The sequence below is a fragment of the Urtica dioica genome, chromosome 8 (assembly GCF_054948205.1).
Source record: "Urtica dioica subsp. dioica isolate 48M chromosome 8, U.dioica_male_clone48M_v1_H2, whole genome shotgun sequence".
NCBI lineage: Eukaryota > Viridiplantae > Streptophyta > Magnoliopsida > Rosales > Urticaceae > Urtica > Urtica dioica.
Window position 1 is genome coordinate 43,723,841 of NC_142763.1, and position 18,148 is coordinate 43,741,988.

Sequence of the window (18,148 nt, forward strand, 5' to 3'; positions counted from 1 at the left end):
AAGATCTCGTCTCTCTAGTCCCCCTTTTCTATTGTCATTATTGAGTTAATAGGAATGGAGAAAGAAGGTTGTTTGATGACTTCGACTGGAATGACTCATGTGAGTTCAAGATCCGAAGTCGATGTCAACGCAGCCAATGCGTAGGCTAAAGTATTATCCCCTCTACATTCTGGTGAGTTCGAAGGTATTGATTTTGTTTTTCCAAATCTCGTACAATCTTGACATAGGCTTCCATGCGATCATCTCGTGTTTCAAATTCGCCGCCAAACTAGTTGGCGACAAGATGCGAATCACAATATACATTGATCTGATTTGCTCAACAACCTTTCCCCTATTGCGTTCATGCAATGAGAGCTTCGTACTCGGCATCGTTGTTGGAAGCGGAGAAGTAGAGTCTAAATGATTGTTTGATGACTTCACCGTGGGGTGATATCATGTGGATTCCTACGCCGGCTCCTTGTTTCGAGGAGGCTCTGTCCACATTCAGCGTCCAAATTCCATTTTCGGATTTTGTTTTGGGTTCGTCCTGTGGTAGTTCTTTGAGGAAATCGGCTAGGACTTGTGATTTCGCACAGGTTCTAACACAATATTCGAGGTCATACTCGCTGAGTTCAACTGCTCACTTAGTCAGTCTTCCTGACTCATTGGCTGTGAAGGAAAGCTCTCAGTGGTTGAGTTGTCAATACGATGATCGTGTGTGACTTGAAAAATGGTCTTAGCTTCCGAGCGGCCGTGACCATTGTGAGACTTGCTTTTCCATTGCGGGATATATATTTTCGGTGGACGAGAGACCTACTGATGTAGAACACCGACTTTTGGTCACCTCGATCTTTCCTGACTAGTACACTGCTTACTGCTGCGTGTGACACTGTGAGGTACAGGTATAAGGGTTCCCCATTTACGGGGGTTGTTGGTATCGACGGAGTTTCCATATAATCTTTTAGTTTTTCAAAATCTTCTTCACACTTCTCATTCTATTCGGCCTTTTTATTCTCCTTTAGCATACTATGTCGTTCACGAGTATTACCGATTTTCTCGATGAACATTTCGTCTATGTAAACCTTCATGGTCTTACCAATTTTCTTGATGAACATTTTGTTCACGAGTCTTCGGTAGGTTGGAGCTTGCTCCAACATTATTTAGTTCGAAGAGCATTATCTTCTAGCGATAGTGAATATTGTTTTCTCTTGGTCTTGAGAATTCATCAAGATTTGGTTGTACCCGAAAGTGCAACCATGAAGGATGTCATTTTTATGTTTATTTGTGTTAATTTCGGTAAATTTGTTACAGAAACGCAGACTAAATAAATTTGTGAGACTACGATGCAACCTTCGAGCGTCATGGTGACGCTCTCATCTTCAGTTAGTGCAATGAAGATAACTGTATATTTTTCCAAATTTTTAAGGATATTTGTAATTTATAATAATATGAGTTATTTTTTGTCGTGTTGTATTATTTTTGTCATTTAATTTTTTATTTTTGTTAATTAATTTATATTTGATAATTGTTTACTTCATGAGAAATATTTTCATTTTTAATGATTGTTTATTTTGATTAATTATTGTGCAATATAAATCAAATGTTAACTATTAGTAAATTCTAAATTTTGTAATATGTTTTAATAATAGTTAAATAGCTACACCGCCCATTTTTTAAAGCATAGATGTATTAATGTCGCGTTTCATAAATATATAAGTTTTTATCTTTTTTTTTTTTTTTTTTTTGAGAAATAAAAGTTACGATTATTTTGAAATAATGTTTATATGAGGAAAGAGGCCATCATCGAGCTCCTTAGTTGGGTCCCACGTTCACAGCTTTCCTTTGCTTGCCTTTTTCGGTGACCGCGTTTCTCAGTTTTTTAAAAAAATTATCTCCCTCGAAAGTGGGACCCATTAAGTCAAAATTTTGGCAATTTAAGCCGTTCATGCTTAATCTAAGGGTTCAGATTCAAACTTGGTAATAGAATTTTGAATCAGATAAAAAAAAGTGTCAAAATAGTAATAATATATTGATGCACTAATCAGTATCGGTACTTAGCAAATTGCAATGATATTGGTATTATAGACAGTAAAAGCTAAAGGACTATATTACCCTCGCGACTCTAAAATAACACTAGGAATTCATTGTAGTAATTATAAATCCACGCAGAACCATCTTATGAAAAAAGGGTATAAAAAAAATCCTTAAAAGCAATAAATATGGAAATATTAAAAAAGGAAGTAGAGGGGGAAGTAAATGTTAGGTTGGGTATTTCAATTTCATTCCCTTTTTCATGAATATAATAGAACGCAGATAAATTAGGAGGCATATTTTGTTATCAAAATCAGTGCTGTCGGAAATCTTTTTCACAATTAGAAAATCAACCTTTTATTGAAAAAAGTACTATCATATTTAACAATGATGCTTTTTAAAATCATAAAAATTGCAATTTTACAGAATATCATTATCTATTAACAAATCAATCTCTATTTTTGTTATCACAACAAAAATAAAACATGTGTTTGATATTAATAATGCAATGAATTGGGTTGGAAATCATTACTACGAACAAACCTACATTAAACTAGCTTGTCAATAATAGTAACAATAATAACCAAACGTTTTAATCCAAATCATTATCTTTGTTAGAGAAAACCTTCCCATCACCACCTTTTTCCTCATATCTGCCAAGATTTCTTAAGCGCACTATAATTATTGCAAGCTCATCAAAAAAGTAAATATTTTATTCATAAAATGGTAAATCTTGTTTTAGGTATTCTAAACAAATTGAATAAATGATATTGGAGATAAGGTATTTCTTAGAATCTAAGTTTCAAATATTGGGCAAACCGCGTGGATTTAGCCCTTCAAAATGGTTCGCTTCATTTTATTTAGTCGTCCATAGTCCATGCCTTGGGACAAAAAACAAAAAGGGTGTTTTAGTAATTTCTCGCTCTTTTCATTTATATTTATGACTCTCAGCTTTCTTTGTTCCTATCGTTCGAGTGAGGATCAAAGAACAAAGGAAGAAAGAAACAAAGAAAAAACAGAGTCGATTCCTGGTCAAATAAAAGCGAGAGATTTTCTCTATTTTATTAGGTTGGGTTTTCATTTCTAATCTCTATCTACTGTGAAAGAGAGAAAGCAAAAATAGAAAAGAAAAAGATAGAGAGAGATACGAACAAAGCTGTGGAAAAATATGGGAGATGTTATATTGTTCGTGGATGATTTAAAACAGAGTTTTTGGGTTTCAGAAAACTGTAGAATTTGCCATGAAGATTGTTTCGAAAACTCTCTCGGTTTAGAAGCTCCTTGTGCTTGCTCTGGAACTGTAAAGGTATTAATCATATAGCAGTTATAACGAATGTTTTTCTTTTCTTTTCTTTTTTCCCTTTTTAGCTCTATTATTTTGAATTATTGATTATAATCGTTTCTTTCTTTCTCTTTCTTTTGGATATTCTTAGTTTGCGCACAGAGATTGTATACAGAGATGGTGTGACGAGAAAGGAAACACAACTTGTGAAATTTGTCTTCAGGTAAATAATTTTATTTATTGATTTATTTTTTAGTTTTAGTTTTTCGGAGTTTCTTTTTTTCCTTCTGTTTTGGGTTTCATGATTAATTGGAATTTGGAATTGAGTTGATATGATATCGAACCATATTTATTTAAGTCGTCTCTATCTTATGTTCCTTCGAATTTGTCTTTTCGATCAACTTTTTTTTTATCGTCTCAAAAAGTCTCTCCTTTTACGTCTCTCTCTTCTTCACGTTTCTGTTATTATTTGAAAAACTGTAATTGTTCTCTTTTTACTTATTCGGATGGTAATTTGGTAAAGTCGAAACCTTTATTTCCATATTTGATTTTTTTTTCTTCCAAGTTAAATATATCTTTTTTTAGTGAAAGATATTTTACTAAATAATTATTTTTCCTCGTCGAACTGTTTAATCAATTGACGTGTTGTTTTTTAGTTAGCGTGTCTTAGTACTAACGTGGCACATCATTTTTAGCCCCTTAATCAAATAGATTATTTTTCTCATTGTTTTATAATAACCTGACACACACTCGTGATGTTTCTTTTTTTTTTTTTTTTTGAAAAGAAATAAGTGGATTATATATGTATTCGAAAATTTATATGTTCTTTTTATCGCAGAATTACGAGCCAGGTTATTCAGCACGACCAAAGAAGTCTCCTATTATTGAGGCCGCAGTGACAATTAGGTACTTTTATTATTTATTTTCAAATATATTTTTATTAATTAAAAAATGGTATACAGCTATAAGGACACTCAGAAAAGAAAAATTAGAAGAAGCTAAGAGTGCACTATTTTCAAACACTCACTCACGTCACACACAAGAAAATTCCACGTTACATGTATCATCAATAATTCAATATATATAGTTATATACACATATGTCATATATTGATAGGTTTTACTCTTCTATGATCCACTCATTAATATTTCCACGTAAGCAAAATATCTAAAAGTATATAGTTAGCATTTAATGCCTTTTATGTTGGGCATTAGTATTACTAGTTGGAGTAAATATCCATAAAGCCACTTGATTGACATGTATAAAATGTGTCACACTCAGGGATAGCCTTCAAATTCCAAGAAGAGAAGAGGACGGAATAGTAATTTTATCATCATCTCAAGAAGAAGAAAACTCAGGCGAGTCTGAATCCACGTCCGCGGCCGATAGGACCGTATCTCGTTGTCGATCTCTGGCGATACTTGTAAGATTGTTTCCTTAACTCATAATCCGAATTTAATTAATTAAGGAATAAAATCTCATTATCTAGTCGAGCCAACGTGTCATTCATTCATGTGGGGTCAACTCAATTTAGTAGAATTAACATCATTTCTGAAAGGCTTATTTGCATTACCGGTCCCTGAATTTTATGGATTATTATGAACTGCTCCCTTTTTAACGACCATGCCTAAACTTTTAAAATTTAGCACCTGTGACTTTTGCGAGCTCAGAGACTCTGGGTAGAATACAAAAGAATGAGGACCAACATGTTAAGGCACCTAAAATTTAGGAACCACAAGTGCAAATAAGGTTTTTTAAAACGTGGGAAGGATAAAGTTAAGCGTGTTATTGCATTAATAATTGGGTTTTATTATGGCCAAGGATTTAGATATTACGGGGTAACCATTATCTGTCATTTGACCATTTGGCTAGTCTTGTGAGTTGTGAGGTACCATTATCTCTCACTTGCCTAAATGGTTTACCATTTCCCTACTCTTGTGAGTTGAGACCACCACATGCCTCGCCATCTTTCTTTTTCTTTTTTTTTTCATTTTACATTGACTCTTGAAAAATCAATGGTGTTGCTACTACTCGAAGGATTTGCAATTAATGGTGTGCTTATTCAAAGCTCATATATAGGCTATACCTTTCAATTCAAAGTTCAAACCTAATAAACAAACTGTTCTTTTTGACGATTCGGTGCGTCTAAGGGCACCAATGTGGGGACAAAATAGTGTTTTCATATCCCTTTTAGTACGTTTCAATTAAATGTGAAATATAATATTTTTGGTGCTTCTGAATTATTTTATGTAGGTCACAGCAATCTTACTTGTGAGGCATTTGTACATAATTCTTTCCGGTGGAGTAGAAGAATACCCTTTCACGCTATTAACGGTAAAGTAATAGTTGTGAGACATTTGCAAGTAGTTGCTTTATAATTTTTTTTGTTCTTAATCGTGTTTATTATATTTAGCAGGTAATCATTTTAAGGGTAAGTGGAATTATTTTCCCGATGTACATATTGGTTCGAACAATCACGGCTCTCCAACGCAGTGCTACACGGCAGAGACATTATCAGGTAATATATATTTTTTTTTCTCATCGCATAATTCATAATTACCCTATGTTTAATTGTAAAATAATTTTGAATTATTTCTACAGAATCCCGACGATGACGATGATGACTTGAGCTCGGAAGATGAGGACGAAGAAGAAGAAAGCGATCGGCAGCGACAACATATAATTTAAGCAATTTCACTATATTATTTCTAATCTTTCTAATGAATACGTTATAAAAGAGCATCAGTTTGATGATATAACTGATAAAATATTCTTTCGATAAGATTCATGTTGTAAAAAAAAAAAAAAGCTTTTACCTTTTTTACGGATATTGGGAGAGACTATCCAAATCGACCACCCGCCCAACCACTGAATATTATATAAAAAAAAAAATAAATAAATAAATAAATAAATAAATAAATTTTGCCATTATAAACCTATATTATATTTTTAATTTTTTACTGGATTTCTGGTTGATAAGCAACCAGACATAGTAGTGGCCCATGTTGACTTTGAAATCAAGTCAAGTGTGAAAAAGCAAAATTTGTTACATTCTGATAGCGCCATAGCTGATAAACTAGAATAAAATAATCTAGTTAAGAAAATGAGCGAGATTATCCAAAAGAATACAGTCACCCTCAACCACCAGCTGAGAAATAAATTTATCTGGTGGTTGTAATTTTGCTATACCAATCCAGGAAAATTAACACATAAAAAAAGAAATGAGATATGTAACTACTTTTAGTTAGGCCAGAGCTGGTCTGGTCCAATCCCTTCATTTATCAACTTGTATTTTCCAGACCTAAATCATAAATAGTAGTAAGTAGTGTCATCATTATCTATTTGGAATTTCGGAGCAAAATAATTATGTAAAAATAAGTCCCTATCATCATTACTTTGAGTTCTATCTTTCTCATCCTCAACTAAATATTATCAAGGTGATTTCTCATCCTCCATATTCTAATAGAACAAAACAATTTATAGTTGCCAACAACTATTTTCAATGGAACAAAACTGCAAACCAAATTTGCATGGACTCACTTCATCTTGAACAAAAGTCAACCATTTTTTCCATGTTTAATCCTATGATTGGATTTGGAAATGCATGGCTGACAATTTCCAATACATTTATGACAGCATATAGTGTCGTGAGGGACAAAAGTTCTATATGTTACAACTAAGCTTAAAAGACGACAATGAAACTCCAAGACAAGAAATTGAATACGATACTAATATTTGAAGATATTATAGGAATCTGAAAAGAGTATAAAATCTGCACGCAAAAGCAAACGTATAGGACAGAATATTCATTTCAGACTAAATAAAAATCTATCAAAATATTCGGATACCATGCATGGGAATATAATGCTCTAATACTTCATGCGTACCTCTTTGCATTTACCTTGGAGAACAAGGGATGACAAAATGGCAAGTTTCAATATGTATTATATACAAATAGAACAATTCATGGCTGCCAATTAAACAATCCCAGAAAATATATTTTGAGCCGTATGTTATATACAGGTGCAAAAATTGCTCAAAAAACTAAATGGAATATCGAAATTCTGACATACCACTCCAAAAAAGCGTTTGAACTGAACAAATCACTCATCCTGGTCGAATCAAAGGCCACATCAGCGAACTCCTAACACTTGTTTAGCCATTTTAAATTTGTTATGTGTCAAGTCAACTTGAATTAGCTTCACAGAGCATTCTCGCTTCACGCTGAAGATCGGCAAGTCTGGCTTTGATATGGGCCTCGGGCGACTTATGACACCTCAAATTTGTTACAACGCCGTTCAACTTTTGGACCAGAGCTAACATTTCCTCGGCCGAGTTCTTTTCAAAGGCGCTCTTCTTTTGTGACTTTCGGTGTTTACCATAAGTTTTCTCAAACTGTCTAGACTTTGCTACGGCTTTTTGGAGCACAGAATCGGGAAGTCCTGAATAAGAAATTACATGTGCAAAAATCAAATCTAAACCCCAAAAAAACTAGCATCATTCCGATGTTTTTACGGTCAAGCACGGTAATAATAACACTGATTTCATATCAGATAGCTAAGGTGACAATTATGAGACTAGGTATTTTTGTAATCATTTATTATTAATTTTATTCATGATTATAATTTCATCTGAGATTTGTTATATATACCAAGCTTCTAATCACCTTTGGGGCTATGAGAAGAATTGGTCCGTGTTAGTGTTTTAATTACTTATTTTTGGAGTAGCTAAAACAATTATCTAATGAAATAACATAGTGGGGAAGTGAAAACGGATCATATCAGACCAATCAATAATTTAGGTAGACTCTAGATTATACTGATTAATATATAGAAAAAATAAGAGGCAACAGAAGCAAAAAAATCCTCACCTGCAAGCCGTGCAACGTTGACTCCGTAGCTTTTAGGACAAGCACCTGGGGTCAATCTGTAAAGAAATGTTACTTCTTCCACGCCCGTAGAGCCACTGCCAACCTGGCATGCCATGTGGCTGAGCAAGACCTGTTGAGGATGAATGAAACCAATAAAATTAGCATACACTAATTTAATTATAAATTTTTATTAAGAAATAAGTAAACCAGGCAAACCTTGGGATCTTCTTGATAATCTACAGCTAATCGATGGTAGTGCGTTGAGAACATTCCTCGGCATTGTACATTGTGAACAAAATGCTCGAGAACCGACTCTCTGCCAGGAAAAAGCATGAAAGGTAGGGTTAGATAATCGATGGAATTTTGAATCCTCGGCAGAGTGGGAAAAACATAATGACACGTACGCAATGGCTTGTCCGTCAGAAGTTGAAGTCCCACGTCCAAGTTCGTCGAGTGCCACCAGTGAATTAGAAGTTGCCGAAGACTGTCCAAAAACAATATATGAAAATAATCAAATAAAAAAAATAAATCAATGGTCTTATAGATTAAGAATGTAAATAGATACTTTTTTAGATTATAAACTTGGTGATTACACCAAATCGGCACTCTATCAATGCCATCATAAACCCTAATGACCCACCTGAATGATATACCTACACTAAAATATTGTTATATAAATAAAATTACTAATTTGCCCCTCCCCATAACCTCAAGAGTCTTAACAAAATCATATAATGTGATGAAGTTTCACCGAAATCTCACCAGCATCACTGCAGTCTCAGAAAGTTCGGTTAAGAACGTACTTTGTCCAGCCATAATATGATCTTTGGCACCCATTCGGACAAATATTCTGTCAACAGGCGAGAGCTCAAATCTTTCCACGGGAACATCTGCTCCCAGCTGTTAAAGAAAAATGTTAGTTTCAGAGATTGGGTGAAAGAAAAGAAAAGTGATGCTTTTATAATTGATTACACTTTGATCCTCCACAAAATCAGGAGAGAATAATCAGTTAGCTAACTGGAAAAATCAAAATCTAATATAATTAAAGCTGATTAATACGAACATACTCACGTCATAATTAGGATTGTTTTACAGAAAGTAAACATCAACTAAACTAGCTAGAAAGTACACATCCAATAACGAAAGAAACTTTCAAAAAAGCACAAACTGAAAAGAGTACTAATAGTGAGAAGAATAGCCAATAGTTAAACAAATGATAATACTTGCCTGAGCCAAAATAACAGATAAGCACACTTGGCGAAGTAGAGTTGACTTTCCACCCATATTAGGACCGGTTAAGAGAATAAAGCTGGGGTTGCCTGGACCTCCCATTGTAATATTATTTGGAACAAATGAACCGTTGCTGAAGGAATCACTTCTCAAAACTGGATGGCCCAAAGATTTTGCGGCGAATATAGGCTCTTTGTCTGTTGACGAACTCAATATGACTGGCTGACAAGTTGGGCTTTCATAATAGTCGCTTGCAATAGCAAGACTGATCAAAACATCCAGCTCTACAGCAATTAAAATTTGTGTCCGGGCATGTCAAAAGAAAAAAGTTAGCCATCTTATATATACACAAACATTTTTTAAATTAGGAATTAAATCAGGTGTTTCATCATGATCCCATTGATATTGTTTATGAAAGCTAATATACAGGACTTTTAAGGCAAATTTTGTAACTGCTCGTACCAGATTTGACACTTATTTTATGATGAGGAAGTTAAATTCTCTAATCAAGCGAGGAGAATCAGAAGAAACAACGAACTTCTGCTTATAGAGGAGAGAATCTACAACCTGCAGTGGTAGACACCAATTGTCTCCATTTCATGTGATGCTCACAGAAACGTCCGATCAATCTCTGCAAAATGTTTTTCAATGATACCTCCTTCTCGCTTTCAGCTAGAGCAAGCTCTCCCAGCAATTTCTTAATACTCGGCGTCCAGTATCTGAAAAATCCCTGCACAAGCCAAAATTCAGAGGAAAAAAATATAAGTCAGATATTACAACGGAGAAACAAACACAAGTAATCGCACATCGAATTTCTTTTACTAGAGAATGCTTCTAATGCATATTAATAGCTAGACATAAATCAACCACAGTTTTGTAGTAACCTTTTTGGATGATCGCAGCTCATAGTCCCGCGGAATAGAACCTCGCAGACTTTCCGGGACCTCTAATAGGTGTGATTCCTTTCCAATGGTAACATAGGATATCTGCAACAATGCAACAGGACAACATTTTTTTATATGTTCTTTGCAGTATCTATACTACACATGCACTCTATAAGTTCAAATATCATTCTCAGGTAATTCTTACTGATGTGTCTCCTAGTAATCTCCGTTGTTCTTTGAGGAATTTTGCCAAGCTAGATTCAATCTCCTTAATCCTTTTGCTGGCAGAATCATACTCTAAATCAACACCTTCATGGGGTATTATACGACCAGAACTATTAGCTTCAATCCAATCAAATGCGTCCTTGAAATCTGCTAAGACTTTATTGATATCTGGAAGTCCTGAGCCTACAAATACATACGAAATAGCCAAAAGAAAATGTTTCAGCATATTGCAGAACAAAAACAAAACAAAAGGGAACCATGAGCAAGAGATTGAAATAAGATCTATTTATGTATCAAATAGTTAATACCAGGCGTTAGCAAATGATGCAGTAGTCTGGATTCAACACTATTTAAAATGGGACCAAGTGAAGAGCAAGCTTGAGCCATTAATTCACAGCCATATAGAGCCTGTATAAACTCCTGAAGTTGTTTCTTGGCTGCATCCTCATACAGAACCACTTTACTAGCGTTTCTCCCATTTGCTTCACTGCACTCAGTCAAATAGCCTTTCATTAATAAGAGACACATGAAACAACACAGTATTATTTGCTCAACACAGCTTACCTAATAGTAAAAATGCGTGCAAGCATCCTCTCCATGTCAGGCAACCTGGATAACGTTTTTCGATATTCCAAGGAAAGATGTAGATTATCCCCCTAATAAACAAAACCACACATCAGAAAATAACTAGAAGTATAATAAGCAATCCATTAATGTACCAAAGTTACTGCGACAAGTATAGAACATAGAATACGAATTGGGTATAGGAGATCACAGCAAATATGAAGTTTACCCTTAAACCTGCAACAGCTTTCTGGCGTTCCTTTATTGACTCCACATGATACAAAGGTCTCGCAAGCCACGTTTTAAGCAGCCTCTTTCCAAATGCAGTCACACAGTGGTTCAATTGTGCATAAAGCGTCCTTGAGATACATCAAATAATCTCATAATGCGGCTAAATAAAAAGTTGAAATAAAATGAAGAAAAGAAGAGTTTACCCTGAAGAGTCGCCGTTTCTACTGTTCTCAAATATCTCAAGGTTTTCAATTGCAGCTGCGTCAAGTACTAAGTATGGTTTTGATATAATGTCGCTAAAACCAGAAGTTGGAAGCAACTCATATTTTGCATATCTAATCAACGTCTCATCCAAAAAGGCCTGTTTGAGATAGAAAAGGGTGCCTCCAAGTGCTGAAAGTGCATAGCTACCATCCTCGCCAGCTCTGACTAGATCTGCTAAAACATCTGGCAAATATTCCAGACTGTCATCTGCATATTCTCTATCCGGAGAACCCCAAGCTGATTTATCAGAAGTACGTTCATAGACGCATTTAACTTCACTGACTGTTTTCTCAGCACCCCAGAACTCCAGGACTGGAACTAATTCATTCACTAGAGGCGATCTTGTATGTCTCAGCAGTACTTTCTCAGTTTCTAGTCTAAGTTGTTTAGCAGGTTTTATTATTTCAACTGGTCTCAACTCAGACAAGAGACAGGACAGAGAACTGCACTCTGAATCATCAGAAAACTGCAAGGAAAATTATCATAAATCAGTAAAAAGGATTAATAAAAAATGGGGGGAAAATTAGGGGTTTTTTTTTAAGTACAAAGAGAGAAGGTCCCTTGACACACTCCTTATCATACTCATGCAATTCATGTAAGATACAAAGCAACTACAAAAAAATAATAGTCTGTTGTATGTGCAACGATATATGTAGGAAAACAATGTCAAATATGAATGAATTTAAGGTTATAAACATCATATTCTCACCTGTCCAAGAATGATCCTGCTGGTAGCAACATCAACCATACAGACGCCAAAAATTCTCTCCTTACAATGACTACTCAAATTCAGACTGCTCTCGGTTATTGCCATTATATATGAAGCATCTGGATTTGCTGACATCATTTCTCCCTCAGTCAGTGTTCCTTTAGAAACCACCGCACATATTTCGCGTCTCACAACCTATAAATACATGACAAAACAGTCACAAATCTAGAACTTTCAGCATACGGAAATCTATACCAAAGTTTTGCATTTAACTTCTTTACTATCAGTCTCCAAAGACTACAAGGAAGAGAAACTCAGTGGTGATTATTTTTACTAACTTTATCTTTGGAACCCTTCTCTCTGCGGCGGATCTCCAACTGATCAGGTGTTTCTGTCTGTTCCACGACAAGCACTCGATAGCCCTGTTCTTTCAAGGTCAAATTAAACTTGGTACACCCGAATAAGATATAGAGTATAAAAACACACGAAAGTAAGGAATGTAAAAATGGCATATCCCCCCAAAAAGGAATGTCCACCCACCTTTCTAGCCAATTTCTCTACATTCATTGAAAAATTCTTCTCTGGAAATCCACAGTGAGGTTGATCTCCCTAAAGAAGACATAGAAATAAATCGGCAATATGTTATAAATAACCAAAATATGAAAAAGACACTGCTAAACTGATAGTGACGCGTAGCTTGAAGGTGAAGATAAAACCTTTACAATTTTGTTCCTTTTCTTAATTTCAAATATTACTTGCAACAAATTCGAATTGGGCATATCCAAACACTGTATGAAATAGGTAACCATAAAACAAACTTGGCTCACATAAGCAGTGATTAATGATAAATAACAGAGTCAATGGATCGGCGAATAAAAACAAGTAAATACCTTCATGTATTGCAACTCAAGCTCTTTTGTTCCAATGTGCGCATCCATTTCAAAAAGTTCATAGAATTTGCCCATCTACACAAGCAACAATGAAATAGCATTTAACACCTGGACCACTGAAATTAACATTATTTCTCCAACATTGAAAACCGTGGATGAAATTCTCACCTTGAAAAATAAGACTTTGTCCATATGCTTTGACTTGAATTCCCACCATTGTTTCTGAAATGCGTGCCACGAAAAGAGATAAGTATCACAAGGGAAAAAGCCGAATTTCCGAAGTTTTAGGCAAAAGACATACCTGGCCATCTGATAAACTCTTCACAAAAAGAGGAGGCAAGTACACCGTTTTTGAATCATAATTGGGATCCCCAGGAAGTCTCCTTTTTGCATCTCTACGTTCCCTACAAGATAAAGTAGGGTTTAAGCAAAAAAAATGCTAGGAATATAAAATTATTAATTCCGATATACGTGGAAATGCGAAGATTGTAAAGAGTTATCATTAAAGTTTAAACCAACAAATATATCTGATAGACATGGAAATGATCAGCTGTAGCTTCGAGGATTCAAACGAGAACTTACTTCCCAAGGAAGCTTAATTTGTTCATTTCCCGTAGGCTAAACCGATCATAGGTATCGCCAGTTAGAGTAACAGCCATAGCATCAGACGCCTTTCCATCTGCAATTAAGGAACTCAAAATCAGTACCCAATAAAGAAAAAGAAAACATTAGTTGGTGCCATTTCATTTATTGAGCACCAGAGATATCTTGTAGATAACATAAAGCAGTAACATATTTTCATAAAAAATCAAAAACATAATTTCTCGAAATGCTACAATCACCAGAAAAGTACACATTTGCAGTGTTCGAGTTCAAATGATAACCCAAAAGTAAAAACAATCACTTACTCTCGACAGCGCTCGTAGCTTCCACAAATGAAACCTTGGAGTCTTCACAGTCCTTGGCCTTCTTCACAGACCCCAACTTCACTTCTCCACCGATCTTCCGCTTCATTGAATTTCTCAATTTCAGCACTGACAATGGTACATTCTCTACATCTTCCCCATCCAATTCCATAGCGGCAATTGTTGGAAATTTGTCATTTCCATCATCATTGTCTTCCTCGAGTTTCTCAATCCCCTTCTTCTCACCGACCTTCCGCTTCCTTGAATCTTGTTTCCCTACTGGTTTATCTTCTTCCTCGACATCAAATTCCATAGCATCATCGTCGGAGTCTTTCTCAAGTTTTTCAATCCTCTTCTTCTCGGCACTCTTGCCCCAATCTTCATCGCTCGAATCGTCACCACCGGCGTTTCCGTTCCCATTCTCCTCATCATCGTCCTCCAGATTCTCCGGTGAATCTCCATCCTCTTCGATCACCATCTTCGTGACACTCGCTGTAACTCCCCGCCTGAGCCGCCTGAACTTTGTCGTGCTCCGCTCGATCCACTCGATCTTCTCCTTAGCCAAATCTAGTGATTCCTCTTCCGCATCATCATACTGAACCAAATGCTTTCCAGAGCCACCGTCAAAACACTTGACAGACCCTTCATACCAGCTCTTATCCAGCGGCCAATAGACCTTGACCCTCTTTCCGATCACCTCGCTTCCGATGGGCTTCTCGTCCCTCTCCGGCTTCTTTCCGATGACAAGGATCGGCTTCTTTGACTTGGACTGGAGAGGCGAGGGAGTGCTGGGGCTGGGACTAGGGCTTCGACTGGTGCTTTTAGGGTTAGGGTTAGGGTTGGAGAGAGGGGAGGGCTTGGTAGGGATTTTGTTGGGGGTGATCGGAGATGAAGAAGATGATGGTGATTTGGAGAAGAACGAAGTGATTTGGCGTTGTTGGTTTACTAACGGCGATCGGCCGTTGCTATGGCGATGCGACGATGCCATTGTTAGGGTTTCAAAGCTCTCCGAAACTGAAGAGAGAGAGAGAGAGAGAGGTGATGATAAAAGGGAATTTGGGAGGCGGGAAATGGAGAGAGTGGTTCGTTTCCCGGGGGACCTATTTGGCGGGAATTTTGGTGAATGGTTCTTGCCCCCCAGCTTCTCATCATCTTCCTTTTATTTTTTTACAATTTTTATTATTTGAAATAATTCGATATTTATCACATAATTAGTTAATTTAATAAAAAAAAATAGTTAAGATTCTGATTTTTTTTTAACAAAATAGTTTGTTGTATCGGCTGGAACGACCACCAGTATTGATATCATACCATTGTTAGTGAAATTTAGAATGCAAGCTCGTAAACTTTGGTACATGATAGAAAAAACTAATATATGAGGACTCAATATATGTAACTTTGGACCGTAATTTATAGCCTTTTCAACCTTCTATGCTCTGTCTAATACGGTAGACAAATTGTGGTTGAATTAATTTCACTAACATGCTCGCGGTGCGTGTCATCTCAGTCCAAAATAAGCGAAGTAGTTTGACCAATTGATGTGATTAAGTTGGTCTTCTGCAAAAGATGCACCCTTCTTGACAGTATACTTATCTCAAAGCTTCGGACTCGAAGCATCCAAACCCGAGCTTTGTAAGCCGACCTCCATCTTCGCAATGGATCAAACTCAATGATCCTAGCATTGGTTCATGATATATAATAATTGTTGTATTTCTTTTCTAGCATTAACAGTTTGGTACTAAAAAAGAGGGGGGTCAACGTTGAAGTTCAATGGAGAGTTCGTCGGCACAACCAAAGTCTGAAGTGGAAGGCGATCCTCAAAATGATGATCACGAGCAGATCGAACATCACAACATGATTCTTCCACTAACTGCCGAAGAGACTGCAGAGATGCTCCCACAACCGAGCTTGCCGGAAGTGTTCAAAAAGATGCAAGAGCATCTAACACAACTGGAGAAGAAGAATAAGGAATTGAAAGAGCAAATCAGGGCTAGGCGTGTCATAGTTCGTAGCACTATTATGATCTCTGATGATGATCACCCCCGTCAATGGCAGGGAAAAGAGATCGACGATAAAGAAGATAGGTCTAAGAAGACAAAAAAACATGCCAGAGATAAATATGAAAAAGAAGGAATCAGTGAAGATACCGACAGTACCAACCACCAAACTACTCGAAGGTTTGAGGATAGATATCAACCATCCGATAGAGATCCACAACTTAAGAAGGCTAAATATAAAAGCATTCGGACATCAAGATTAGAATCCAATACCGAAGAGTCAGGAAGTACAACCCACACAAATTTCCAAAGGCTAGAACACCGAATTGAAGAAGTTGTTATGGGCCAGAGAAAGCAACCTAAAGGAGAAGATATCGCCTCACCATTCACGCAAGGGTGTTAGAACATCTTCCACACCATGGCTTTAAAATGCCGAGCATTCCTCCATACGACGGAAAATCAGATCCGAGGGACCACCTCGACACGTATAAGTCTTGGATGGCACTGCAAGGAGCCATCCCTAAGGTGATGTGCCAAGCTTTTTCCATAACTCTAACTAGTACTGCTAAAAAATGGTATCAGAAGTTGAGACCGAATTCAATCGGTCCAGGTAACAAATGTGCGAAATTTTCATGGATCAGCTCGTGCGATCTCGAGTAAGGAAAACACCGAAGGAAAGACTATTGACTATCTGGAAGCGATCAGATGATACATACAAGAGTCGGACCCAACACAATCGAGGCCCAAAATACGGTACATACAAGACTCGGACCTAACACAATTGAGGCCCAAAACAACCAACTTACAAGACTCGGGCCCAACACAACCAAGGCCCGAGATAATCAACACACATAAGACATGCCACACAAAATATCACAATCCACATCAAAGAAAGGCGATAAATGCGAGACGAAACAATCCATATCAAAAAATCTCCAAAAGAAGTTGAAATCACCAAAATGAGGGCCCCGCAGAATAACGGGCATTAAAGGCGTATCACATACCATGCCAAAAAAAAAAATGTCTGAAAGACGTACAAAATATAAAGAAAGGTGAAAAAAGACATCACCGATAAATAAGAGAAGGAAGGCCGAGAATCTACGAGGACTCACTACCCTTGAAAGACGCCCGCTCCGCGCCAGCCTCTAAAGGAGGGACCTCCTCATGCGCTTCAGGTGGAGGTGCCTCCTCGTCCGCCCCCGGAAGAGGAGCCTGATGAGTGGTATTTTACGTGCGAATTCGCCCTCATTTGACTTGAATCGAGCTAGTCCTTCAGTGTTTTCAACGGTTATCGCGAGTTTTTGCAATATATTTCAGGAAAATAGTGTTATTTGAGAGCTGCAGAGTATTTGATGACAAACAGAAGTTTTCATGACAAAAAAGAGTCAAAATGAAGCAAAGAAGACTTAGAAGACGAATTTTGGAAATCCTCGTACCACGACAAAATTTCCTCACGCCGCGACCTTCTTTCGGCTTTTGGCGGAACTTCTCCAGCAGACTTCCTCACGCTGCAACCTTCATTTCTCACGCCACGACCTCCTCCAGAAGAAATCCTCGCGGAGTGACGTTCATTCCGCGCGACGCGCATGTCTTCGATTTTGACGTAACTACTTTCCGCTTTTGAAGATTTTGGGCCAAATCAACTCAACCAAAGGCTCATTTGAGCTCCGAAAAACACCATGGTTCCTATATAAACCACTCATGTAACCTAGAAACAGATCGTATCTTTTTTTCAATTTCCTTATTGCTTTTAGGTTATTTTTTAGAGCTTTGCTAGGAGAGAGAGAGAGAGAGAGAGAGAGAGAGAGAGAGAGAGAGAGAGAGCGTTCTTCGTTGGGATCGACAACTCCGGCGAATCACTTGAACTCACAACTATTGTTTCTCCTTCTTCCTTTACTTATATTTTATTGTTATCTCTAAAATCTTGTTGAACATCGTTTAAATTTCAATATGAACTTATTTTTGCTTTCCATGTTCACCTTGTTGCTTTTAATTATTTTTCTTTGCATTTTGATTATTATGGGTTCCATTAGCGGCTAGATTCTTATGGGGTTACGATGTAGCTAGGGTTGACAATAGAAGGGGGG

The 18,148-nt window shown here is 36.7% G+C and overlaps 2 protein-coding genes across 3 annotated transcripts; one reads left to right on the top strand and one right to left on the bottom strand.

Moving 5' to 3' along the window:
• Positions 1-2,958: 2,958 nt before the first annotated feature.
• Positions 2,959-6,122, top strand: LOC149389890 (uncharacterized). Of its 2 annotated transcripts, none has more exons than XM_089624734.1 (7): positions 2,959-3,316; positions 3,444-3,515; positions 4,131-4,198; positions 4,574-4,715; positions 5,546-5,626; positions 5,706-5,810; positions 5,894-6,122. In XM_089624734.1, exons 1-7 carry the CDS (start codon positions 3,179-3,181, stop codon positions 5,978-5,980), a joined length of 693 nt encoding a protein of 230 aa, XP_089480860.1. In that variant the 5' UTR covers positions 2,959-3,178; the 3' UTR covers positions 5,981-6,122. The 2 variants fall into 2 exon arrangements, with proteins under 2 accessions (XP_089480860.1, XP_089480861.1); XM_089624735.1 differs by having other exon boundaries at positions 5,709-5,810.
• Positions 6,123-7,087: 965 nt separating this feature from the next.
• Positions 7,088-15,229, bottom strand: MSH6 (MUTS homolog 6). Its single transcript, XM_089623185.1, has 21 exons — positions 14,068-15,229; positions 13,742-13,838; positions 13,461-13,563; positions 13,328-13,381; positions 13,160-13,234; positions 12,810-12,878; positions 12,608-12,691; positions 12,270-12,464; positions 11,500-12,026; positions 11,295-11,424; positions 11,066-11,157; positions 10,810-10,988; positions 10,482-10,684; positions 10,277-10,378; positions 9,960-10,122; positions 9,390-9,676; positions 8,925-9,062; positions 8,567-8,646; positions 8,379-8,478; positions 8,163-8,292; positions 7,088-7,734 (listed from the first exon to the last, which is right to left on the bottom strand). The coding sequence occupies exons 1-21, from the start codon at positions 15,050-15,052 to the stop codon at positions 7,478-7,480; spliced, it is 4,050 nt and encodes a 1,349-aa protein (XP_089479311.1). The 5' UTR covers positions 15,053-15,229; the 3' UTR covers positions 7,088-7,477.
• Between the last annotated feature and the right edge of the window lie 2,919 nt (positions 15,230-18,148).